Below are 27229 nucleotides of genomic sequence, written 5' to 3'. Positions count from 1 at the left end.
GACGAAGCCCAGCCCCGTCGTGCCCTGACCTGGCTCCAGCACTGAAAAATAAAATGATAATAACAGCATGTTATTATCATTTTATTTTATTTTATTTGCACTGCTTAAAGCAGTGGGGCAATGCTACTCCGCTTTAGCAGAAAGGCCACCGCTGAATGGTAGTATAAATTATACCATACTGTAGAATTTACCTTTTCTGCAGTCTGAAAGTATTGCTTCACAAGGTCCTCTACCCTCAGTGTTGTTGGGTCTGAACTGTGCCTTGTAACAAGTTTTCCAAAATTGATTTCTTCCTCTCCTAGAAAACACAAACAAACAGGTTACACTTCCATACTTACCCATCCATCATCCTCCTTTGCTGAAGATGTTGAAAGAACCAAAAATAAACTCAATCTCTGCCTCAAAGAGCATTCAAACAGGAAAAAAAAACGGGAAAGCAGGAGTTCAGCGGCCCATGCTGTGGAACTCACCTAACCCAATATTCACAGTAGAGACAAATTACAACCTTTCAAGGAAGGGCTAAGAGGTAAACTTTTCCAGTATGCTTTCAACTATAACAAGCATTTGCAAAGCCAAAATGTCACGCCTATGCATGAGCTATTAGCTTTGTCACTGTGTTTTAGCCATGTTGTACACCAGCGCAGTGCTAACCGTTAGTGGGGTAGAGGAGAGTCGCATGGAGTGAAGTGGCGTTTTGCAGAGTGGATTATCATGGAGTGGTGTAGAGTGTCGAAGAGTGGTGTAGAGTGGCCTGGAATGGAGAGGGGTGTAGAGTCATGGAGCAAGTAGAGTGGAAGGGCATAGAGTAGAGTGTCATAGTGGAGTGGCGTAAATTGGAGTAGAGTGTCGTAGAGAGAAATGGCATAGAGTGTAGTGGCAAATTGGAGTAAAGTGGCGTGGAGTGGCATAAATGGAGTTCCGTACAGTGGAGTAAAGTGTCAGGGCGTAGAGTGTAGTAGATTGTCATAAAGTTGAGCTGCAAACAGTGAAGTACAGTGTCACAGAATGGAGTAGCATGAAGTAAAGATGAGTGTCATGGAGTGGTATAAAGTGAAGTGTCAGAGATTGGTGCAGAGTGGAATGGTGTCGAGTGCCGTGTAGTGTTGTGGAGTGAGTATAGTGTTGTAAAGTTGAGTAGAGTGAAGGGGAGTGGAGGTGTGTTGAGGCGAGCAGAGTGTCGCGGAGTGGCATAGAGTGTTGAATAGTGGAGTGGCGTAGAGCGTAATAGAGTGTGGTAGAGTGGAGTGTGGTAGAGTGGAGTAAAGTGGAGTGGGGTGGCATGGGGGAAGTTGCGTAGAGTGGAGTGGTGTGCTGTAGAGTAGAGTGGAGTAGACAAAAGTAGAGTGGAGTACAGTGTAGTAGAGTGGAGAGGCATTGAGTGTTGTGTTGTAGAGTGGAATAGTTTGTTGTAGGGTGGTGAGTCAGAGTGGTGTGCTGTAGAGTGGAGTGGCAAAGAATGGCGTGTTACAGAGTAGAGTGGAGTGGCATGTCAGAGTAGCGTGTCGTACAATGTCAGAGTGGATGGGAGTAGAGTGGATGGGAGGAGAGTGAAGTGGTGTAGAGTGCAGTGGCATGTCGTAGAGTGGAGTGTCGTAGAGTGAAGTGGCGTATCATAGAGTGAAGTGGCGTATCATAGAGTGGAGTGGCATATCGTAGTGTGAAGTGGCATATCATAGTGTGGAGTGGCATATCATAGTGTGGAGTGGCATATCATAGTGTGGAGTGGCATATCATAGTGTGGAGTGGCATATCATAGTGTGGAGTGGCGTGTCAGAGTGGAGTGATGTAGAGTAGAGTGATGTAACACAGAATGGAGTGGTGTGTCATAGAGTGCCATACAGTGGAGAAGCATAGAGTGGAGTAGAGTGTTGTAGGGTGGAGTGGTGTTGAGTGGAGTGGTACAGTGTAGACTATGCATGGTGTGGCAGCACACTACCATTACAGGCAAACCATTTTCAATTTCAACAGAAAGCGAGCACTTGTGGAAGAATACAGTAAATAGGCTATGCTCCACGGGAAGGGACGAACTCAAGCTGAACTTCCTCAATTAAAGCCAGCAAAGAGAGAACACGCAAATGTGAATTACAAAACACAAAACCAATGGTAGACCACGGGCAGAATGCATCCGTTTTTTCTATAAATCACCTACTGCTCTGAAGTAACCACAACGAGGAGAAATCTAAAATTCATAAATAATTAAAGACAACCAAACTTTTGCCCAGGCCATGCATTATTTTCAATATAAGACTTCTCTGAAATGTGATTTACACCCTTCTCTAGATGAGAAGTATTTGTGCTGAATTTGGGTTGCTAACTGCACAGCTTGTCGAAACTGCAAGCAATTATTTATTGTTAAATTATTAATAATGTAGTAATTCTTCATTACAGATTCTGAATATGCACAGCACCACACACAAAAGTCAAAAGGGACAGTTTCATTACATGGATCCCAAAATAAGTAATAGAAGTCAATAAACAATATCTTCCTATCTCAAGTGGAAATACACAGGTGAGCCAGGGAAGACTATGTGGTGGGGAGGCCTGAAGAGCAGGTGACAAAGGTAAAAATTTGACTCAGACTAGCAGCCAACTGGGCTTCAGAAAAAGGAAGAAATATAAAAAAAAAAAATCAAAAGGCTATCATGTGTAAGTGGATTACGGCGAAGCAGGAATCACAGGATTCAGGAAACGTTCAGCAGTACTGAATGGCCCAGCACTTACTGGGTAAAGTGTACGCTATACCCGTTCCATGGGCCACAACAAATCTACCCAATTTTCTACCAAACGTGGAATTTGTCATTGAGCTTATATATTATGCATTCATACGATGCCATGAGCATCAGGTCTATCAGCCAGTTTTAAAGCATGGGAGTTGGTCCAGGTGATCTGTGCCATCACTGCACCGGTCACAAAGTAATAATCCTACTGAGACTGCCAGAGACTTAGGGGCATAGTCAGAAATACTGTAAAAGCATTAGGAGTGCAACATTAGGCTGAAGAGACTAAGGACGCATCACATGGTTACAAACCTAGACAAAACCTGAATCACTGTATACACTGTGCATTTGTGCCTGCCTATTTCCCTAGTTGCCAGTAATTCCTGTAGTTGCCTGTTATCCCAGAAATTGCTCTTATTCCTGTATCAATCTAGATTTGTGTAGTATTGCATCGCTGACAGAAAGTACTTTTGCTTAATTGAGTTAAAACACTGATTCAGCAATCTAATGAGAGTTACTTGTGAGTTACTTAGTTGAGTCTGACCCCCATACCATCTACCCTAAGAGTCAAGAGTTAAAGGGTTAGCTTGGGTCAGTTTTCAGAGTTCATAGTATGCCAGTGCTGGACATTAGAGGTAAAAGACGTCAGTTCCCACAACCGGGATCCAGTAACCCTGTTTGCATTGTAAGCCCCCAAACTGGCACAGACAAACTAAAACACGAAGGCACTTGAAGAATGCAAAAGGCAGGTCAACGTGAAAGCCAAACCAACAGCAGAAGCAAAAACAGATGCAGAATTCACTGTTGTTTGGCCATACAAAGACAAAGACCTCCCAAAAACAGTATCAGGTACCTAACACACACTTCCCAGCACAGTGTGGCTGGTGATCAGGCAGCCCCACCATTCTATTGTTATGTTAAGTGTACTTGTAAATCATGCATCTCATCCAGGAGGGGTATCCTGTCGCTGACAAGAATGGAGAATCACTAGCTGCCTTGCCGGGGTCCAATGAGAAGAGCCAAGCTTTCAGTATCTTCCTAAATTGTGGGGCTGAGTTGGTGGCCTTAATGTGAAGGTACATTCCAGACTTTAGCTTTAGGATCCAGGTGCGAGAAGGTGCAGCAATTGCGCTGGGTCTTCGGATGTCGGTGACTGAGTCAAGCAGGAGGTTAGCTGATCTGAGGTGCCTGGTAGGGGGTGTGGAAGCTGATGCGGTTTTTCAGGTAGGGTGGGTCAAAATTGTGTAGGGCTTTGCATGTGTGCGAGAGTAATTTGAACTGTCTACGTTTGTGTACAGAGAGCCAGTGGATATCTGTGAGGTGGGGATGTGGATGTATAGAGGAGGTTGTGTGGGTCTCGTTGCTGTACCGCGAATGGTCTGGAGCCACTTGACGCGTTGGACAGAAATTTCGGCGCGAGTATGTTTCTTAGTCTAGCTTGCTGGTTATGTGTACTTAGGTACTTGCTTGGCAGGTGTTGAGGGGAAGCCACCTGTAGATTTTCAAAGGATCTTGAGGGTGTGATCAAGTTCACTTGGCTGACCATCAATAGTTTGTTGTATGAGATGAGCATTAAGCCAAGTTCATCATCAAAAGATAACTACACTCAACATTTACATATTAAATATAATCCATGAAAAAGCTATTCTGAAAATTGGAGAATTACAACCGGCCCATTTGGTTGTTGGGAACTATACATACCGCTTGTGGTTTAGATTAAAAGTGCAGGGACTCATTCAGGTTTTCTACATACAATAATTTACTAGTGTCAAATTCATCTGCATACACTAATTTATCGGTGTCAGATTCATCGAGATAAAGCTAGAAAGGAGTATTGTACATTTGCAAATGCTACTTTCAACGGCCTCCAAAGAATAATAGGCCAAGCGGATGTTACAAGATAGTCCGGCAGGCTGTGCACGGATCTCAGAAGCATGGGCTTAATTCAATGAACTATCTTACTTGTTTTTTTTAATGCTTTATCCCCATAAGAAATATGATCCCAGGCATTTAAATAATCTTAAGAAGTCCATTCCGGTGCATTCTGGAAAGCAAGTTGAGATGTGCCAAGAAGGAGGCTGGTGAACAATCAAATGTGCCATCTCTGTTTTCTAAACTCCGTGAAACGTCCAGAAATAGCTAAGAAACCCTATCAGAACTTTTCATCAAGATTTATGGCCATGAGGTATGTTTTGCCCAATGATGTTTTATATTTTCATAAAAAGTTTATTTAGGATTTTTAAGGTCCATGTCGTACTCAATTAAAAAAAATGACAAACAAGTAGGACTGCACACAATACGATATGTAAACTAACTGAGTCCAGGCTGCAAGAAAAGTTAACAAATAAACATAACAAGCTCAAATCTTGTTGCAATATTAAAAATCCAGACTACAGTTTTAAAAAAACGATTATTCTCTACTTAAAAAAAAATGTATCACGAACATTTTAATGAACCATTATGAAAATCCTGTTTTAATCTTAAATTCATTAGGCTGAAAACTATCACTGATGCATACAGGATTAATCTTTAAATACATTCAATCATGGGAGTTAAGACAAACTCGATACAAAATTCTGTAAAACTTGATGTTTTACAACATTAAGATAATGAGACATATATTTAACATAGTCCAACATTTCAGACTCAATTTTGAGGTTCAATGCTCTTTCAAGAAAAAAAAACCTCCTCCTCATAGCCTTTGTACTCTTTTGTGCCAATGTTAGAAACAGCTGTGTCGGAAGAGGTTTGCTTTGTTAGAGGGTTGCCCAGTCTCAAAACTGCCACTACATTCTCCTTGGAGTGTTCATTATATGACACTCTGCCTCTCTGCACTTAAACAGCCAACAATGTTCTACTGTCTGGCCCATTGTTAGACTTGGTCCTTTCTGCAGGATCCAAACTATTTACCTGTTTTCTGAAGCTGATTTTGTTGGCTTTTAGGATTCTGCACACTTTACCACTGGTAACCAGTGCTAAAGTGCTGGTGCTCTCTCCTTTAAACATTGTGAAATTAGCTTACACCCAATGGGTCTATTTCATTTACTTGTAAGTTCCTAGTAAAGTGGTGATACATGCACTAGGGTCTGTAAGTGGATGCCTGGCACCTCAGGGGATGGAAACCTCTTCTTCTACTTCTAAGTGAGCACCAGGTATAAATATTGGACCATTAGACTCAAGTCTTCAGTACACCTCTGGACCTGTGGATCTGCCTGGATCAAGGACTGCTGTGCTGCTGAAAGGACTGTCATTCTACTGGACCACTGCCCAGAAGGACTGTTGCCCCATTGTGCTGGCCTACTACTCTCCTGTGGGGGGGGGGGAGAAGGAATGGTCCTGCATCTCTAAACCTAGGACTTCAGAGTGACCCCCAAGTTGCCTGGCCTCCTAATCAGAGGCCTTGGGGACAGAACAAGCTTTCAATAACCATGCACCCAGCACCTGGACTCTGCCTTTTGTGAGTCTTGTCCTCCCAAGTCATCCCACCCTAGTCCTGTACCTTTGGAAGCAGGCCTGAACGTGCTCTGCCAGCTTATTAGTGAATTCAGCAGAACGGACGCATCTTCTATGCAAGGATTTCGCATCGCCCATCGGAACCGCTTCTCCACAATGCATTTCCACACAAGGACCTCGACTCGTCCAACACAGCCCATTGGAACCACGTGACGCATCTCCATGCAATTTGCAGCTCCCTGGAAATGATGCAGCTCCATACCCAGACCTTGCATCACCTCTGCTGTGCAACGCATCTGCAATACGGTAATCTGCATATCTTCGCAACCAGGATTAAGGCACTGTGTTCAGTGGGCCTAAGTGGGTTCCTGTAGTCGGCCCATGCTCCCTTGTGGTTGGCCTGAACTTGTGACTTTATCCCGGTGCATCCAGATAAGCACAGTTGGTGCTTTGGGCATTTTAGCGCTATTCCAAACTACTGATTGGAATTTTGTCGTTTTGGTCTTGACTTATTTAATAAAATGTACTCTATTTTTCTAAATTGGTGTCCGATTTTTCTTCTGTTAGGTTTCCACCTCATTACGGTTTGAAATGCTGTATGAATACTTACACATTGCCTCTAAATTAAGTCAGACTGCTATGTGCCAAGCTATGAGATTGTCGAGCACAGGTTCATTTAGACTCTGCTTGTCCCCTTCACCCTGACAAGTATTGTGGTTGCTGCCTGAGTAGAGTTTCACCTCCTCAACTGGTAACCCATTTTTTACACCCATTTATTTGGTTGCCAGAGCCCCCTTCCTACATTTGTGCATATGCCTCTGCGATTGCCCAGAGCTTCCTTCCTACAATCTTCAAGGAGTGGCAGGGGAAGACCACCAGTCCGCTTCAAACTGTCATTGACTATGTGGACAGAATGTGCTGCCCATTTTAAGGGCCAAAGAAGTTCCAGGTAAAGGTAATAAATGCAAGTGAGTAAAAGGCTCCACTAGCAGCTACCTCACTTCACTTTAAGGACCACAAGGCTCACAGTGAGTGAGAATGCAAAATTAGTCCTCCAAAAACAAGCTACTGCTTATCCGCAGGTTATCCAATGCAACTACACTTCATCTTTCTGTTCTTAACCACATTCACAGGCTTCAACTTTACAGGGAAGACACCTATATTATTCCAGGCCAGGAAAGTCAACTGGTAAGTTCAAACCCCACCAGCTATTTGGTTGGCTGTCAAGCACCAAATAGTGTCTTTAGAAAATTGATGGCAGCAGTAATTAACCTAAAAAAAACACACAGCAAGGCATGGAGAAAGGGTCACCCAATTTCCTCCCTACGGCATTCTTGCTGTAGTTGGTTCTGAAGTAGATGACTGTGGCTTATTCTTCAGGTTTAGTCTGCAAGTGTACTGTGGATTTGCGACTTCAGTATCTGATTTAATTTCTGCCTAAGGATCTCTGATCCACTTCTCTTAGGAATCACTGACTCCCACTGGCTTTGGAGGGCTGCAGGAGCTCACCTGCTGCTCAGGAGCAATGCCTTGTTAAACTAGTTCTTTTAGGATCCATTGATTTACTGGCTTGGATTGCAGTCCTCTTATTAACTACAACTATGAACACAATGGAAAAGAAATGGAAGCTGCACTGCTTGAAGGGTAGATTGTCATTTTTAAATGACATCTCAGTCATGTGAGGGCTTAATAGGAAGAGTAGATGTCTCCACAAATATTTTATCCCAATTGCTGGTGATCTAGGACCCTGAACAGAGCACACTTATGTTACTGAGTCACACCAAAAGACTCCCACAGTAAAGGAAGCAGAAACTGAAAAGTTCTCCTGAAGTAAAGGGTGTACTGTTAACTATTTGTTTGACTCTTCAAAGCTCTTGATGAGTCAAGAGAAAACTGCACATTTTCTCTACATTCATCACTGGCACCAACGTACAGATACATTCTAAATATGTACATGTTGTAAAATGTAATGAACACCTTTACTTAATCATTATAAAGTGAGAAAGTGGACAAATCCAATGATCCAGAACACTCAGAATACATTTAATTACTTCACTAAATACTACCCAATTCTCTTAGAGCAAGACATTCTGTTGTTATAAATAAAAAGTACAGAGCATTACCGAACACTTAAGATTCAGAATTGTTTCACAAAGTTACCCCTTCATCTCCTAATCCACACTCTCTCAAACGTTTTGCTACCACTGGCTACTGGTACTCATGCACAGCCTACACACAATATAGCCCAGTGTTTCTTCTCAAAATGCAATTCCACACAAAATAATTACAAATGTTAACTACTGCAATTACCTCTCTTGTCCTTACTGCGATGCCAGAAAAAAGAATGCCAAACAACTTTAGCATACAGTTAGACTTTCTTATACCACAGTGAAGCACTCACATGCCTTTATCGCTTTTATTAACAATAACTGAAATGTATTTGTAAACTTAAAAAATTGCTCTTCCTTACCTTTCTTAGGCTTCTGTTCTTTATGCCTGAAGAAATGAATGACATCTTTGGGATTGGCAATTCGATCTACAAATTTCTGGCTAAATCGAACAGCATTGAAGGGTTCAAAGCCACCACTGTAATCTACCTATATGGATATTTAGAACAAACAAGGGTAAAGGTTACAAGAGATGGTTGGAGATGGAAAATTGTTAATCTTTACTCCACAATACTGCATGCAAAATATTTTAAAGGAATCAAATTTGTCAAGGAACCATTGGGTGGGAAGCACTGGAAATCAAGCCTACTATGAAATGGCATGGCTTTGAAATTTTAAACAATCAGATCTACTTTGCTAATTACTTCACATTTCAAAATGTATCCAATCCCACATATATCACTCAAGTGAGCAATTTCCTCCTAAAGTATATCAAGATGGATTCCTGCAAGAGGAGCTGATTGTTTCAACTCTAGCACAGTGGTTCTTAACCTTTTGACTTCTGTGGACCCTCAATGAATCATGACTGGAATCCGGGGGCAATCACTGAGAAATAACTGGAAAGCAGGCAGCCCTGGCCTAAACAATTTCAATGATTTGGACATCAAAACAAAACAAAAAAATACAAAACATGTATATTCCAAACAAAATCTCAAATATTGAAACATTTAGTGTAATTCACAATCAAATATAGAAACGTTTTCTCTTTCAATTTGCTTTTATATTTGTATATACTTCATTATTTTAATCAATTAATTTTAATATTATTTAATTGTGTAAAACATTTGCAGGCCTCCTGAGTAGGTCTTGCAGACCCCCAGTGGTCCCCCGACCACACGTAAACAACCACTACTCTAGTACAGGGTGTTGGGACAAGAATGTCTCCTGCATGCACAGGCATGTTTTCTTGCCCTGAATGCTAGACTGTGTGTATATGGTATATTGACTTTTGCTTTTTGGTCCTGGTGTCAAGCTAACCTAGCATGCATGGGTGCAGTGAAGCATCCTCTGTACCAGCTTGAGGGGGAGTGTCATATGGACAGTTTACGTTTAATTTTATGGCTTTTCTTAACTTTGACTGTGTAATACATCCATTGCACGCCTTTAGCATGCAGAGTGGTTGTGACAGTATATTGACATTGACTTGTGCATGGTTGCACTGACCCACGTTGACATTAGACAGCGCAGGGCTGGGGCTGATAAAGTGTCATCTGCCATGGTGTGATCAGCCTTTGTGTGGGCTGCAACTCCTGAAGTTGTATCCAGCCTGTGTAGCACTGCTGCAACTAAATTCCACTGAAGCCCGGGGGGCTGCATCTATCAAGTGCGTCGGGCCCAGTCGGGCTTCACCGAGGACCTGGCAGCCCAAGCGTGGGCCAATCACAATGATCATGAGGTCCAAGAAACCTTCCTTTGGTGTGGTCGGGCAAGCCACATCAGGACTGTTGCCTTCTGTTCTTGCCCGCTAAAGGACTCAGAGCAGGCGCATCGTCATTTCACCTGGGTGTGCACAAGAGCCCAAGCAGGGGATGCTAATTTGTAGACTGACTCCACTAGAGAGTGTTAAGAGACTAACCGAGACTGAGTGAACAAACCTTCAGGGAAGAATTCAATCTACATCTGAGCAATAGTCATGCTACAACTATTATCCCTATGGAGAAGGGCAGGCACACTCAGAATCAGGAAAAGAGTTATGGGCTGAGGGAGCATTGAGGGAGTGGTGAACGTGCAGCACTGGCCAATTAGCACCCAAAGAGAGATAATTTATTTCCAATATTAGTAGTGTGTAGTAACGCAAACTATTACGTAATAAAGAACTTCCATTCTTGAAAAGGTAAGCACTGGATTGGACATTCACTTATTGAATTATTGACTGTTGAGCTCTGAGCTGGATCACCCCAACAGCACCAGACTGAAAAAACATCTTAACTTCTGCGGCTGAAGCCCAGACTCCCCTCCTAGTGCCCCTAAACAGGGCCTTGCACATCAAGAATCTGTAACGCATGTGTAAAATCAGGACTCAGCATAGACCACCAATCCCAAGTAGAATAGCACAACTACTACTACTAAATAGATGGATAAGAATGAAACCCTAAAATGGAAGCGAGCAGACCAAAGGCTTGTCAAGGAATATCATACTGAGGGAAGAAGGGATGGTCATATCTAGCCAGTTTAGCTAGATATATTTACTCTGTCCATCCCAAATTATAGATTAATATTAAGCATCACCAACATTCACTTTTGTGAACTACTAGAGTTCAATCATGCCTCTGCTGTGGTCTCTAAAGGGTGCTCATTGAAGCCTGTCTTCTGTGTATTGGCGAAAGACAAGCAATGCATCCTTTAGACATTAGTTCCTAGGCATACAATTTGTGAATAAAATGCTACACCTTCTGTGAGTTTTTAACCACTACACCCTTTAACTCATATTGCTGCTGTAGTGTTTCAAAATTATCTGACCAAGAGTGTTGTCCAGAGTGTTTAAAACACCTCTCAAGAAAGCATAAGACATTTAGTGCAGCTGTCACAAGGCTCAGTGTCTGTCTGCAAATTGTGTCTTCTTCCTCCGGATCTAGAATCACCAGCTGTCCAAACGACTCAGACATCGTGTAACATCACAAGTGACATTGTGATGTTCTCCACTGCATTCCTGGTCTCTTTTCCTTTGGCTGGGTGCACCATCACATATACCTGCATCTATTGCAGATGCTGCAGTGCAAAGAGCCAGGCAGATGGAGCTTCATGCTGACTTGCGACATGAGCTAGGAGGTCTTGTTGCGAATGGGTCAGTTAGCAGTCACACCAAGGCTCCAGGACCTGAGAAGGAGAAAGAAAGTCCTTTCAGCAGTACAATAGTCCTTCATGGCAGAGTATCCACAAGCATGGAAGTGTACTCAAGATTTGGTATCTGATGTCCAATATTTGTACGCAGTTGTGCCTTTGAAGTGGAAAGAAGCTTCTAGAGGCATGCCGTTGAAATGCACAGGTGCCCTGACATCCTGGCCCTGGCTCCAGACTAACTACAGGTGGTACGGAGCCCTTGGATTGGAGACAAGACAAAGCCTATTCAAGTGTAAGTGGGGCTGGGCCCAGCTTTTCCTATCCATCCTGCCAGTTATGGCCCGTCCAGTCACGACTAAGCTCCCCAATGTGTGTGGCCATGAGCGCACACAGTGCCACTTTAATAGGTACCTATCAGTAAATTAAATATGCCAAATGGGTATAAGCCTATGTTGCAATGTTTTAAGGATAGAGCACAAGCACTTTAGCACTGGTTAGCAGTGGTAAAGTGCACAGATTCCTAAGGCCAATAAAAATGAATTCAGCGAAAAATGGAGGAGTGAAGGCAAAACGTCTGCAGATTACCCTGCAGAAAAAGCCATTTGCACCAAGACCTCATCGCCTGCACCGCAAATCAGTGCAAAGCTCTGTCCACCTGATTCCTTGTAATGCAGCATCAACTGCTCGCGGGGACCACCACTGTGAAGCTCCATCCAATGCCCATAACATTGGCCTGCTCCTCACGCTTTGCTAACAGCATACACTTTCCTTGCTCCTTGTGGCCCTCTGCAATACAAACAGGACTCTTAGCACGAACTTGAGAAGGCAAACCCTCATTGGGACTAACCTGGGTCTGTGTCCGACCTGCGCTCCATTGGGGTCAGGCTGAACTTTTGCATTTTACCCAGTCCATCATGTCAAGATAGCTGCGGTTGGTGCTTTGTGCTTTTAGGCGCTACTTTAGACTTTATTTTAAAAAAATGCCATCTCTGGTTCTACTGATTGGATTTTTTGTCATTTTCGTCCTGTTGTATTTAATAAATTTCAGCTCTGTTTTTCTAACCTGATGTGGGATCTTTATGTGTGGTTTCTTTACTGTTTGAAGTGCTGCACAAATACTTTGCACATTGACTGCTCTGTGCCAAGCTATCAGGGGGCTGAGCACAGGTAATTTGAGGTTTGCTTGTGTCTTACCCCGACAAGGACGTGGTTGCTGCTTGACCAGGGCTCACACCCCTGTCAACCAGTAACCCAATTTCTCGCACTCAGTTTATGTAAAGTCATTAGCCATGTTGTATTGCATCAGGATTTAGAGTCAAAAGCTGAGTAATTAGAACTCAGTAGACAAATTGTTCTTTCTTTTATCTCTCTCTCTTCTAGCGATTCACATTAATATGCGGGTGTTGTGATATTCTATAAAGCCCACAGGCTTTTATCCAACAACTGTTTATAGAGAGTATACAGACAGGCCACTGCATCCGCTGTAGGCATTGTGAAATGATTTACAACATTTCTAATATTTTATAGACATCTGAAATAATTATTCTCACATTCAGTCAGTCAGTCAAATAAACTTTATTTGCTACGCTTCCGTGGCTTAAAAGTGCAAGTGAAATAAAACACATTAAAAAAGAAAATGTTCAGAAATTAAAGCATATAACTCTTTCCCATAAAAACACTGTTTAAAACAGCAAACACTGTGATTTGACAATCCAATTACAACCCTCCCAGCCCCATAAAACAGAATTAAGCAACAATAATCGTGAAATAAACTTTCCTTTGGCTTGACGTCACTTGATAAAAGGTCCAACCATGAGCCGTAAAAAGCAATCATACAGTCCAGTGAGACATGCCTCTTAGAGGCTGTAGACATACCATAGTATATAAATGTCTTCGCAAAAGTGCTTCAAAAGGGCTGTAGTGCCAAGGAATTGCACTTAGCTTTAGACACAAAAGGGAGTACTAAATACAAATCTACAGGAAATTCATGGGGTTTGGGAAAGAATTAGACTGAGATCTCAAGGCCAGGATAACATACAGATTTTTCCATAGAACCCTGGTGTGCAGTTGACTTACTGATAAAGTGCTTAGAGACTGTAATACAACCAAGAAAAAGCATCATAATCTGGGTACAGGAAACATACTTTGAGCAGAATGCAGCATGCAAGAAAATTCATGTTTTTTTTTAAAAACTGTTGCACTGAATTAACACATCCCAAAAGCTCTGCAATCAAAAAGCAAGGCTTACAAAACAAAGTGCTGATCATTCTTAAAACACAATGCATTAAGAGTACATTTAGCAAGGCAAACCCTTCTGAACTCCTGGTCATGGCAGTGCACCTCTTCTTGTTTTTAGACATTGCCATATGAAGACAGCTGTAGTATGGTAGACCAATGTGCCGTCAAGTTGTAACATAAAATGCAGAGCAGGTCTGCATTGTCTAAAATTATATCTTTTAAGAAGTGGTTCCATCAAACTTATCATGGGTGCATTGTAAAACAGACAAAAGAACACTATGTGCAAGGTGGTTTGGGCAGATGTTCTGTCATATGGGCAAAGGTCCAGCTCCTTCAGGGAATGACACTTTTGGGGATAACCCAACAGAAGAGGCAGACAGTTAAAACAGAACCTGGTAAAAGCAAAGCGATGCTGTCGATCCTGGATAGCATACAGATAACGTTGGAAACCTACCTACAAAGAAATTGAGATATAAGAGATACCTGCAACTTTGTATTTGTTAATTACCAATCTCTTTGCAGCAGCGTTTGCCAGAAATATCTGCTTCAGCTTTCATTTGCTGCAGACCAAACAAGACTGGGTTGAGGAAAATAGATCGGGGGCGCCTATTTCCGCCAAGGTCTGTTTAACATATGAAATCCAAGGTATGTCAAGAGCTGCATCTAATTGCAAGCAGTCCTCAAAGACTTTCTGAATTGTGGTTGTGGGCTCCCTTGTCCAAATTGAGTGCCACAGCAAGAGCAGGGGTAGCTTAATTTTATCTGTAACGTAGGGAATACCCAGCTGGTCATGGCACCCAGAATTAGGACAACTGCGTGAGACTTGTATGTTTTTTTTAAAATAAAAGCATTCTCAGCTAGCTGAGTCTCAGTAGGTAGCAGCTCAGCATGAGGCTACTGCCACAGGCTTTGCAGAGTAAATGGTCAACAGCTCCTGCACTGGTTTCAGGACTAGCTTTTTGTTAACAATCTGCAGAGCCAAGATTGTCTTAACCAGCATGGACGCTCTATTTGACACCATTGGCTTTTACAAATATTTGGCATAAAAAAAGATACCCAAATAGGAGAAGGACGGGGTGTCATCCACCTTAGAATTGTTGATATAAAACCAGGGCACTTCTTTGGTTTCCTACCAAATTTCATTGTATAGGTCTTGCTGCCATTGACCTGCAGATCTAACTTCAGCATGAATGTGATAAGGTCCTCTATTGGGGCTTGCAGCGCCCACCCCATTCTTGCCAATAGCACTCAAATCATCTATATAGAGGAGTATCGGAAAAGGACGTGTTACAATGTATGGGATATCTACAGCTCTCCCCACCAGTAATGATTTAACTCTATTTGTTTACAGAGAGAAGAGGAAGGGGGCAAGGACTCACCCTTGCCTAATCCCCTGTTTAATCCTATATGGTACTTCTCTACCATAACGGACACAGGCACTCGCCTCAGAATACAGCTCGCATATGAAAGTAATAATAGCAACCTCAATACCCATCTCCAACATAAGTGCCCATAGCTTGGAATGCGAAATGCAATAGAACGCCGCCAAGAGGTCCATAAGTGCCAGGTAAATGGAACCATTCTTAACGATGGATTACTTTCCTACTAGCATACTCAAGTTTAGGCATTGATCAATAGTTCCTAGCCCCTTCCTGAAACCATGCTGGGTATCAGCTGGGATACTGTTGGTTACTGCCCTGTCCGCTTATCTATGTAGCAAGATACACCCATTGCTTTGGTATTTGAATCGAGTAAGGATATGTGTCTATAACTCTTCGGGAGCAACTTATCACCTTTTTTGCAAATTGGGACAATGGTTGACTGAAGCCTGGGGGCCCACCCCTGCAATAGCATTAAAAATGTTCACAAGTAGGGGCGGGCCCATAGATTCTGGCAGTCTATAAAAACATCCATAGGACCTCCATCAGGACTGGGTGCTTTACCACTGCTACATTTACCCAGCACCCTCTGCACCTCCGATAAGCAAAAAACTAAAGGGGAGACCCCCCCTTGCTCAGTAATAGCAGTGGTTTCAGTGGACTCTGCACCACTCAAACAGATCGTGGAAAAATAATCAATGCACCATGATTCTTCTATGTGCACGTCTTTAGAGGGGTCTGTAGATTCCTTAAAGTAGGAGGCGTTAAGCACCCTCCAAAACCCTGAGCTATCTTTCTTCATACAAGCTTTCCTAAGACTCTACCATGTCCTTGCGTTGATCTACTTTAGTCTAACTGCTCATACCTCTTTATAAAGTGCGTGTAGACCTTTGATGTTTTACCTATCCCTCGGGATGTCCCGTAGGGCCCGTTACAACTTTGCCCGGGCTCTCACACCAGCTGAGTCAAACCAGCCCTGAGAATGCAGATTGGCATTACGAGGACTGTGTGTCAGAGCTTGCTTTATATGGGCCATGATGTCCAAAAAGGCTGGCATAATCTGCGATGGGACAGTATCACGGTTCAAGCAAACATGGACCTCTGCCTCTTTGTGATTAAGGACTCCCGGAAGAAACTTCATTTTATCTACCTTGTCCCATCCTATGGAGAAGCCATTTCTCTTCACTTGGACATGTTTAAATCCCACCCTGGATTAAGACTTACTTGTCCCCTCCAACAACAGCCTACAGGACAGTTTCGCATGGTCACTGGAACCCAAAAAAGTAACCTCAAAGTCACCTATTAAAGCACCTAGTGCCTCAGAAGCAAGGACATAATTGATTGTGGAGGAACACTCTGCACCGGTAAAAGTGGGGGTAAAAATGCCTGGGTGATCAGACCCCTCATTTACCATGATAAGATACAGTTTCACCAGGAGACTATTAAGCGCATTCTCATTATGCTCAAAGTGTCACCCTCAGTGTCTATTAGACCGCAAACTGGTTTATTGACCTTTGGACAGTGGTGGGCATTGAAATCACCACCCAAAGCAGCTTCCGAGCCTTATGTTGATCGTTTCCAATGGAACTTATGGCAGCTTCGAGTTTGACCGCAAACTGTGAGGCATGACCATCAAAACAATTATTGTAATAGTTAATAATACACCCAAACTTGATCACCACCCCAGAAAAAGTGCTTGTGATCAGTGTGAGAAGACCCCCTTTCGCTCTGCCAACAGGTGAAGGAACGGGTGGGGAGTGAAATGAGCTAAACCCATCCAGGTAACTTTCAATCTACCAAGTTTCTTTTAAGCAAATCACCTGGTACCTGGCCACTGATGCAATCCAGTCTGAGTCCCCCAGCTTTTTTCTCGACCCTGCAATATTCCAGGATAAGATGTGAGCGGGCTTAAAACTACTGACACGTTCCTCAACATCGGTCAACCCAAGGCTGTGTATTCCCTCCTCACTAGAAGATATCACCGGAGTAATCAGTCAGTTGCACCCCTCTAGGCCTTCCAATGGAGCCTATTTCTTACTAAGTGTCACCCCATTAGGATCCGGCATGCTAGCCTGAACATTATACGGCCCCCATGGGAGAGCTCCTCCTGCATACAAAGTGTTGGTGGGGGGAATTATAAGGTTTATGAAAGTATCCAGAGAGAAGAACACATATCTGAGAGCCTCACAATCATGCATCTGATAATTTGTTGTAGTGAGATGTTGACTGACTACATTTAGGAAAATGATGTAGCCTGTATTTGTAAAAACATGACAATATGAAAACTAATAGAGATATGTGAATTGAACTAGTTACACATGTGATGACTAATATATGAGACACCACGCATATATAGAAATAAGGGTCCTCTTCTCATTTATCTTCCAGGTCCACAGACAGCTGTTATTAGTTGAGATTTGTGAAATAGATATTGAGTCGAAACGTTGGCTGCAACGGGTTGCAAACTGATTTACTGTTGATGAAAACCTTAAACATTTGTTTGAAGGATTTCTTATGGGCATAATGTATATAACAACCTAGGGTGCATATGTGTATTAAGCACAATTTTATATATATAGTTAACTTAGGGCAAGAGTTGTAGTTACTTGAAATAACTAACTATAACTGCTGAATTTCTAAGTTTTTGAGCGACTAAATTCAGACCCTAACTAAAATGTCCCTGTAAACTTTGTTTTTTTCAGTGATATATATAAGGAAAATGTCACTTACACAGTGTACATCTGTTCGTGGCATTAGTCGCTGCAGATTCACATGCTGTGCACATCCCGCCATCTGGTGTTGGGCTCGGAGTGTTACAAGTTATTTTTCTTCGAAGAAGTCTTTTCGAGTCACGAGACCGAGGGACTCCTCCCATTTCGACTCCATTGCGCATGGGCGTCGACTCCATCTTAGATTGTTTTGCCCGCAGAGGGTGAGGTAGGAGTTGTGTATGCTAGTAATAGTGCCCATGCAATGGAGTGAATGCGTATGTACATAATGAAGTTTCAAGTAATATATTTACAAATGTACAAATGTTTAAGATCTACTTCTAAACGGCTACAGGCTCCCGGGGAGGCGGGTGGGCGCATGTGAATCTGCAGCGACTAATGCCACGAACAGATGTACACTGGGTAAGTGACATTTTCCGTTCGATGGCATGTGTAGCTGCAGATACACATGCTGTGCATAGACTAGTAAGCAGTTATCTCCCCAAAAGCGGTGGTTCAGCCTGTAGGAGTTGAAGTAGTTTGAAATAATGTTCTTAATACAGCTTGACCTACTGTTGCTTGTTGTGCAGTTAGCACATCTACACAGTGGTGCTTGGTAAATGTATGAGGCGTAGACCATGTTGCTGCCTTACATATTTCGTTCATTGGAATATTTCCTAGAAAGGCCATGGTAGCACCTTTCTTTCTGGTTGAGTGTGCCTTTGGTGTAATAGGCAGTTCTCTTTTAGCTTTAAGATAGCAGGTTTGAATGCACTTAACTATCCATCTAGCAATGCCTTGTTTTGAAATTGAATTTCCTGTATGAGGTTTTTGAAAGGCGATAAATAGTTGTTTTGTCTTTCAAATTAGTTTTGTTCTGTCAATGTAGTACATTAGTGCTCTTTTGATGTCTAATGTATGTAGTGCTCTTTCAGCTACAGAATCTGGCTGTGGGAAGAACACTGGTAATTCTACCGTTTGATTCAAGTGGAACGGTGAGATTACTTTTGGTAAACATTTAGGATTGGTCCGTAGAACAACTTTATTTTTGTGTATTTGAATAAATGGTTCTTGAATGGTAAATGCTTGAATTTCACTCACTCTTCTTAGAGATGTGATGGCAATTAAAAATTCAACTTTCCACGTTAAGTATTGCATTTCACAAGAGTGCATGGGCTCAAAAGGTGGACCCATGAGTCGTGTTAAGACAATGTTGAGGTTCCATGAAGGAACTGGTGGTGTTCTTGGTGGTATAATTCTCTTTATGCCTTCCATAAACGCTTTTATGACTGGTATCCTAAACAATGAAATTGAGTGCGTAATTTGTAGGTAAGCTGAAATTGCCGTAAGATGTATTTTAATGGAAGAGAAAGCTAGGTTAGATTTTTGCAAATGTAGTAAGTATCCTACTATCTCTTTTGCAGATGCGTGTAAAGGTTGAATTTGATTATTATGGCAGTAATAAACAAATATTTTCCACTTATTTGCATAGCAGTGTCTAGTGGTAGGTTTTCTAGCTTGTTTTATGACCTCCATACATTCCTGTGTGAGGTCTAAGGGCCCGAATTCTAGGATTTCAGGAGCCAAATTGCTAGATTCAACGATGCTGGATTTGGATGTCTGATCTGTTGTTTGTGTTGTGTTAACAGATCTGGCCTGTTTGGCAGTTTGACATGAGGTACTACTGAAAGGTCTAGTAGTGTTGTGTACCAAGGTTGCCTTGCCCATGTTGGTGCTATTAGTATGAGTTTGAGTTTGTTTTGACTCAACTTGTTTACTAGATATGGAAGAAGTGGGAGAGGGGGAAAAGCATACGCAAATATCCCTGACCAGTTCATCCATAGTGCATTGCCCTGAGACTGATGTTGTGGGTACCTGGATGCGAAGTTTTGGCATTTTGAGTTTTCTTTTGTTGCAAATAGATCTATTTGTGGCGTTCCCCACTTTCTGAAGTAAGTGTTCAGTATTTGGGGGTGAATTTCCCATTCGTGGATCTGTTGGTGATCCCGAGAGAGATTGTCTGCTAACGGATTCTGAATTCCTGGAATAAATTGTGCTATTAGGCGAATGTGGTTGTGAATCGCCCAATGCCATATTTTTTGTGTTAGGAGACACAACTGTGTCGAGTGTGTTCCTCCCTGTTTGTTTAGGTAATACATTGTTGTCATGTTGTCTGTTTTGATAAGAGTGTATTTGTGGGTTATTATGGGTTGAAATGCTTTCAGCGCTAGAAACACAGCTAACAGTTCTAAGTGGTTTATATGAAACTGTCTTTGCTGAATGTCCCATTGTCCTTGAATGCTGTGCTGATTGAGGTGTGCTCCCCATCCTGTCATGGATGCATCTGTCGTTATTACGTATTGTGGCACTGGGTCTTGAAAAGGCCGCCCTTGGTTTAAATTTATACTGTTCCACCATTGAAGCGAGATGTATGTTTGGCGGTCTATCAACACCAGATCTAGAAGTTGACCCTGTGCCTGAGACCACTGTGATGCTAGGCACAGTTGTAAGGGCCGCATGTGCAACCTTGCGTTTGGGACAATGGCTATGCATGAGGACATCATGCCTAGGAGTTTCATTACTAATTTGACCTGTATCTTTTGGTTTGGATACATGGCTTGTATTATATTGTGGAATGTTTGGACTCTTTGTGGACTTGGAGTGGCAATTCCTTTTACTGTGTTGATTGTTGCTCCTAGGTATTGCTGTGTTTGACACAGCAGAAGGTGTGACTTTGAGTAATTGATTGAGAAACCTAGTTTGTGTAGGGTTTCTATGACATAATTTGTGTGTTGTGAACACTGTATTTGCGTGTTGGTTTTGATTAACCAATCGTCTAGGTACGGGAACACATGTATTTGCTGCCTTCTGATATGTGCAGCTACTACTGCTAGACATTTTGTAAAAACTCTTGGCGCAGTCGTTATTCCGAATGGCAACACTTTGAATTGGTAATGTATCCCTTGGAATACAAACCTTAGATACTTTCTGTGTGAAGGATGTATTGGTATATGGAAATATGCATCCTTTAGATCCAGTGTTGTCATGTAGTCTTGTTGTTTGAGCAGTGGGATTACTTCTTGTAATGTAACCATGTGAAAGTGGTCTGATTTGATGTATGTATTTAATATTCTGAGATCTAGTATAGGTCTTAGAGTTTTGTCCTTTTTGGGTATCAGAAAGTACAGGGAGTAAACTCCTGTGTTTAGTTCTTGTTTTGGTACTAATTCTATTGCCTCTTTTTGGAGCAATGATTGAACTTCTAATCCTAGAAGATTTATATGTTGTTTTGACATACTGTGTGTTTTCGGTGGGACTGTTGGAGGGAATTCGCGAAATTCTATGCAATAACCATGCTGGATAATTGCTAGTACCCAAGTATCTGTTGTTATCTCCTCCCAATGTTTGTAAAATTGGCTTAGTCTTCCCCCCACAGGTGTTATGTGATGGGGATGTGTGACTTGTAAGTCACTGCTTATTTTGAGGACTTTTGGGGCTTTGGAATTTTCCTCTATTTATTTGGAATTGTCCCCCTCTATATTGCCCCCGAAAACTTCCCCGCTGATATTGGCTTTGGTAAGTGGGCCTTGTTTGAGATGTTGTGGTTTCTGTAGGTTGTCCTCGAAACCCTCCCCTAAAAGGTGTTTTGCGAAATGTGCCTCTGCTCTGCGGGGAGTAGAGTGCGCCCATGGCTTTTGCCGTATCAGTGTCTTTCTTCAGTTTATCAATAGCAGTGTCGACTTCCGGCCCAAACAACTGCTGTTCATTAAATGGCATATTTAGCACGGCTTGTTGAATTTCCGGCTTGAAACCTGACGTGCGCAGCCATGCATGCCTTCTTATTGTTATTGCAGTATTTACTGTCCTTGCAGCCGTATCTGCTGCATCCATTGAAGACCATATCTGATTATTAGAGATACTTTGTCCTTCTTCCACCACTTGTTGTGCTCTTTTTTGGAACTCCTTGAGTAAGTGTTCTATCAAATGTTGCATCTCATCCCAGTGAGCTCTATCATATCTTGCCAAAAGTGCTTGTGAATTGGCAATGCGCCATTGGTTTGCTGCTTGTGCTGCAACCCTTTTGCCCGCAGCATCAAATTTGCGACTCTCTTTGTCTGGAGGTGGTGCGTCCCCCGAGGTATGAGAGTTTGCTCTCTTACGAGCTGCCCCGACAACTACTGAGTCCGGTGTTAACTGGGTTGTAACATAAACAGGATCTGTTGGCGGTGGCTTGTACTTTTTCTCCACCCCTGGAGTTATGGCTCGGCCTTTAACAGGATCCTGAAAGATTTGTTTTGAATGTTTTAGCATTCCTGGGAGCATAGGTAGTCTTTGGTATTGGCTATGAGTGGAGGATAGCGTGTTAAACAAAAAGTCATCCTCAATTGGTTCGGAATGCAAGGTGACATTATGGAAAGCAGCTGCCCTTGCGATCACCTGTGTGTAAGATGTACTGTCCTCAGGAGGGGACAGCCTGGCAGGGTACGAGTCTGGGCTGTTGTCCGATACTGGAGCATCGTAAAGGTCCCATGCATCGGGATCATCTTGACTCATGGCAGTATGAGTCGGGGAGTGCATCAGTGGTGGAGTTGCTACTGGTGATGTGTGCACTGATGGTGGTGGTGGAGACGGTGGTGGAGTTGTTTTCTTTGCCACCTTTGCCTGTGGCTCCTTGTCCTTTTTTTGAAAGGCAAGTTATCTTTTTATTTTAATTGGGGGAAGAGTGGTTATCTTCCCTGTGTCTTGATGAATGTGGAGCCTTCTTTGAGTATAGTCTGGCTCTACAGCTTGAAGTTCCTCTCCAAATCTATGTTTTTGCATTTGGGAGGACAATCCTTGTTCCTCTGTATAGGAACCTGTTTTCGGCTCCGAGGCTGGATGTTTCGGAACCGAAACTTTTTCGGATGTCTTTTTAGGCTCCGAAGAAACCTTTGTAATTTTCGGCGTGGTGGTTTCTCGGTGCCGAATTTGTTCGGTGCCGCTGTCACGGTGCCGAAATTTCTCTGAGCCGATGTCTCTGGTCCGAGATTGCTGTGTGGCGGTATCTCGACTGGAGTCGGATGACTTCGACACCAGCGTGCCCTTTTTCGGTGCCTTGGCTCGGTCACCTATTTTTTGGGTTAAGCCATGGCCTGTTGGCGGTGGCGTCCCCTGGGCTTTTGTTGACTTCTCGTGAGTCTTATGTTTCGACATCTTACTCACGGTTTTCGGGATTTCTTCGGCCTCGAGCTCTTCCGAGTCCGACTCGTGGATAGAGAAAGCTTCCTCTTCCTCTTTGAAAACCTCTTGTCCTGTCGGCGTCGACGCCATCTGCAGTCTTCTGGCTCTTAACGTCTTTCTGGACCGAAACGCTCGACAGGCCTCACAAGTATCTTCCTTGTGCTCTGGGGACAAGCACAAGTTACAGACCAGATGCTGATCCGTATACGGATACTTGTTATGGCATTTTGGACAGAAGCGGAATGGGGTCCGTTCCATCAGCCTTGAAGTCGCACGTGGACGGGCCGACCAGGCCCTGACGGGGGAATCGAAAAAACCCCGAAGGGCCACCGGAGCTCTTCAAAATTCGGTGTCGATCTGTTGTAGCTAACCCGATACCGAACGCAAACAATACCGACGTTTTTTCCGAGATTCTAACTAACTTTCCGACCCGAAACACGGAGCGAAAAGGAACACGTCCGAACCCGATGGCGGAAAAAAAACAATCTAAGATGGAGTCGACGCCCATGCGCAATGGAGTCGAAATGGGAGGAGTCCCTCGGTCTCGTGACTCGAAAAGACTTCTTCGAAGAAAAACAACTTGTAACACTCCGAGCCCAACACCAGATGGCGGGATGTGCACAGCATGTGTATCTGCAGCTACACATGCCATCGAACATATATATACCTACACACTTCTTTTTTCAGCACTGTGCTGTCTGCACTATTAACATCACATGCATAGTATTGTGACTGATGGCTATAGTATAAATATTTTGGCTCAGAAGAGAAGACAGGCTCATGAAGGAGTTTGTTGGTTCGATGCTGGCAAAATTGATAGATCTATTTGTGCATTAGTCAGCATGCCTCTCTATAGTTTAGTCCCCTAGAAAGAGCTAGTAATCGTAGAGACAGTAATATTAGAGTTTAAAAATTCTGCATGGGCCTTGGCGTGATCAGAAATCAGACCAAGCAACTCAAGGTCCATAACAATAAGGTTAGTATCTTTATGGAGCTAGTACAGTGAATGTGATACACAGCACATATTATTTTACAGCTATTTCACAATTAAGGATAAATTATGAAAACTAGCTGGTCAGTATCTTCATCTCCAGTGGTGGCGGAGACAGTAAGGGCTCTAGCCCCAAAATAATTTTATTTAAAGAGCCTGATGTAAGGTTTGCTAGTGTGCAATTTAGATATAGCTCGATTTATTTCACCAAAATGTAGAAGATATTTGTTTAGTGTAGTGTATTGTATTTAACATTTGGTGATATTTGGCTTAAAACCAGCCATTCACATTTTGGGTAGCAGTCTTTCTTTATACTTCGCACAAGATCCGTGTAAAGTATTCCAGTAGAGCCTCATAGTGAGAAATGAGGCCTGCCTGTATTGTTTTGCGCAAACCCTGCACAACTGCGAAGACACAATGCCAAATAGTTAGACCCGAAAAATTACCTATTAACTTCAGTTAACCAAGTTAGTATCTTCCTGTAATTATCCAGGTAATGCCTTGCCAAATGTAGAAAGACCACCACTAAACACTATCTAGACATTTTCAACCATCTGTTTAACTCTTTGTATATTGCCCTCGTATGGACGGATCAGAATCGCAACTGACTAACAAAACCTTCCCACTGTGCCTTGAGAATGCACATCTAGCAGCCTGCCTCTTGCTCTGAGATGCCAACAAGCTGCACACAAATCATTACGAAAACCTATAATAGATAAATAAAATAACAAGAAAACATATGAGATACTGACAATAGTAGTTGTCAATAGTTTGTTGTATTTATCCCCTTCTGTGCCGCGGACGTAATGGTTACGTCCCGCGGCACAGTGCTTCTCCCCCCAACCCCCCAAGGCGGGGATGGAAGGGGAAGACCTTCCCCTTCCACCCCCACCCCTCCGTAATGACGATCGCGCGCTGACCTCATTACCTACTGCCGGTCGCACTGGAAGCCATTTGCTTCCAGTGCGATCACGGAGAAACAGGTAAGTTTCTCCTCCGGCGGGTGGGGGGTTTGTGCCAAAGAGGCACCGGGGGAAAGGAAAGGCTTTTCTCTTTTCGCATTGTGATCGGGCTGCAGGAATGCCCACTAGACACCAGGGATTTTTTTTTTTTAAACTATTTTGAAAATGTTTGTATTTGGGAGCGGCCTCTTGGGCAAGGATCACTCCCTTTTAGGGGTAGGTTTATGTTGGCCATTTCTGCCCCCTTTGGGGGCAGATCGGCCTATTATTTTTAGGCCGATCTGCCCCCAAGGGGGGCAGAATCCGCGTTGGGGAGCGGCCCCTTGGGCAAGGGTCGCTTCCATTTGGGGGCATGTTTCTTGGGGGCAGATCGGCCTATTATTTTTAGGCTGATCTGCCCCCAAGGGGGGCAGAAGCCACTTAGACACCAGGGATAGTGTGTGTGTGTGTGTGTTAGTGGAGGGGGGGCAACCCCTTGGGCAAGGGTCACCCTCCTTTGGGGACACGTGTACCAAGGCCATTTCTGCCCCCCTTGGGGACAGATCGGCCTAATATTTTAAGGCTCATCTGCCCCCAAGGGGGGCAGAAACCACTAGAACGCCAGGGATTTTTTAAAATATGTTTATTTATGTGGGGGGGGGGGTGGACATTGAACTGTTGGACATTTCTGCCCCCTTTGTGGGCAGATGAGCCTATTTTGTTTTAGGCCCATCTGCCCCCAAGGGGCGCAGAAGCCACTTAGACACCAGGGATAGTGTGTGTGTTAGTGGGTGGGGGGGCGGCCTCTTGGGCAAGGGTCGCCCCCCCTTTGGTGGCACGTGTACCAAGGCCATTTCTGCCCCCCTTGGGGACAGATCAGCCGATTATTTTTAGGCTGATCTGCCCCCAAGGGGGGCAGAAACCACTAGAATGCCAGGGATTTTTTAAAATATGTTTATTTATGTTGGGGGGGGGGTGTCCCCTTGGGCAAGGGGCACCCCCCCCAAGGGGGGCATTGAACTGTTGGCCATTTCTGCCCCCCTTGGGGGCAGATGGGCCTATTTTGTTTAGGCCCATCTGCCCCCAAGGGGGGCAGAAGCCACGTAGGCACCAGGGATAGTGTGTGTGTGTGGTTTGTTTTTTGTTTGGGGGTGGGCCCTTGGGGGGACACTACTAAAGGTATTTTCTGCCCTCCTTGGGGCAGATAGGCCTATTTTTTAGTAGGCCCATCTGCCCCTATGGCAGAATCCACTTAGGCACCAATTTCTAAATGCTTGATGGTGGGATGTTTGTCAACTGACGAAGTATTTGCATTTGTGATAAAAAAAAATCCTCCTTTTTGTTCTAGTTCAAAGCTTATGCTTTTTTTGCTGTGGCTCCTTGCGGTTTTGGCGGTGGTTGACCTGCGGTTTATATAGTTGCATGTTTTAGGCAAGTAAAAACAATTTACTCCAAAGGAGTATTGTTGCCATGCATGAATGACATGTTTGTAGGTGGTGTACTAAATGCAGGTTTGTGTGAAATTGTCCTTAGATTTGTGCACAATGATATTTGTGTTGTCTTATTTCTAATTTGCTTTTCTTTCTTTCTTTTTAGTGGGATATCATTGGTGATTGCTGTGTCTGTGCAGAGTAGTTGCTGGTGATTCAAGCTTTTTCAGGCAAGTGAGCGGTATAGTTTTTGAGTTTATAACTCTTACTAATAAAGCTACACTTTATTACTTATCTTACACAGTGCTGGTTGTTGGTGGTGCATTTGTCCAGTTAATTTTAGTAGGAAAGATCATGGCTAGCCGCAGGATGACCGCTCAGCAGGTGGTTGGTATGCTTTTTGAGTCATTGTCTGATCATGATTATGAGACGGACTCTGCATCTGAGGCAGAGGAGGAAGTGAGGGATTCTGGCAGTGAAGTTTCTGCCGGAGAGGAATCTTCTGATGAGGAAGCCACACTCAGTGAAGATGAAGGGCCTGTTTCGGAGGAGGACACTGATGTGCCATTAGTGCAGCAACCTGGGGCTGAAAGGTTTCCCGTTAGAAGACCTGAACTCTGGGTTGCCCCAAACATGGAGCAGCCAGAGTTGCCTGTCTTTACTGGTCTTCCGGGGTGTAGAGTCAATACTGAGAACTTTTTGCCTGCCAATTTCTTTGAGTTATTTGTGGATGATGTGTTTTTGGAAGAGATTGTTGAGCAGACTAATTTGTATGCGGAGCAGTATTTGAGGGACAACGCTGCTAGACTTAGGCCGCACTCTAGAGCTGCCCAGTGGATTCCCACAAATTTGGAGAAGATGAAAAGGTTTTTAGGTTTGACTCTTTTGATGGGGTTGATAAGGAAGCCGTCACTGGCTTCTTAT

The 27229-nt window shown here is 43.4% G+C and overlaps 1 protein-coding gene across 4 annotated transcripts in view; it reads right to left on the bottom strand.

Annotated features, from left to right (window-relative positions):
* Positions 1–27229, bottom strand: part of MRE11 (MRE11 homolog, double strand break repair nuclease) — a 346093-nt gene that overhangs the window by 126103 nt on the left and 192761 nt on the right. For all 4 annotated transcript variants that reach the window (XM_069202423.1, XM_069202427.1, XM_069202425.1 and 1 more), the window contains 2 exons: positions 8641–8767; positions 192–298 (listed from right to left, as the gene is read on the bottom strand). In XM_069202423.1, the coding sequence (XP_069058524.1) occupies positions 192–298; positions 8641–8767 (234 nt within the window). The remainder of the gene's footprint in view (positions 1–191; positions 299–8640; positions 8768–27229) is intronic.

This window comes from Pleurodeles waltl, chromosome 8 (assembly GCF_031143425.1).
Source record: "Pleurodeles waltl isolate 20211129_DDA chromosome 8, aPleWal1.hap1.20221129, whole genome shotgun sequence".
NCBI classification, from domain to species: domain Eukaryota; kingdom Metazoa; phylum Chordata; class Amphibia; order Caudata; family Salamandridae; genus Pleurodeles; species Pleurodeles waltl.
The sequence above is the reverse complement of the archived record's forward strand: the minus strand, read 5'-3'. Positions and strand labels throughout refer to the sequence as shown.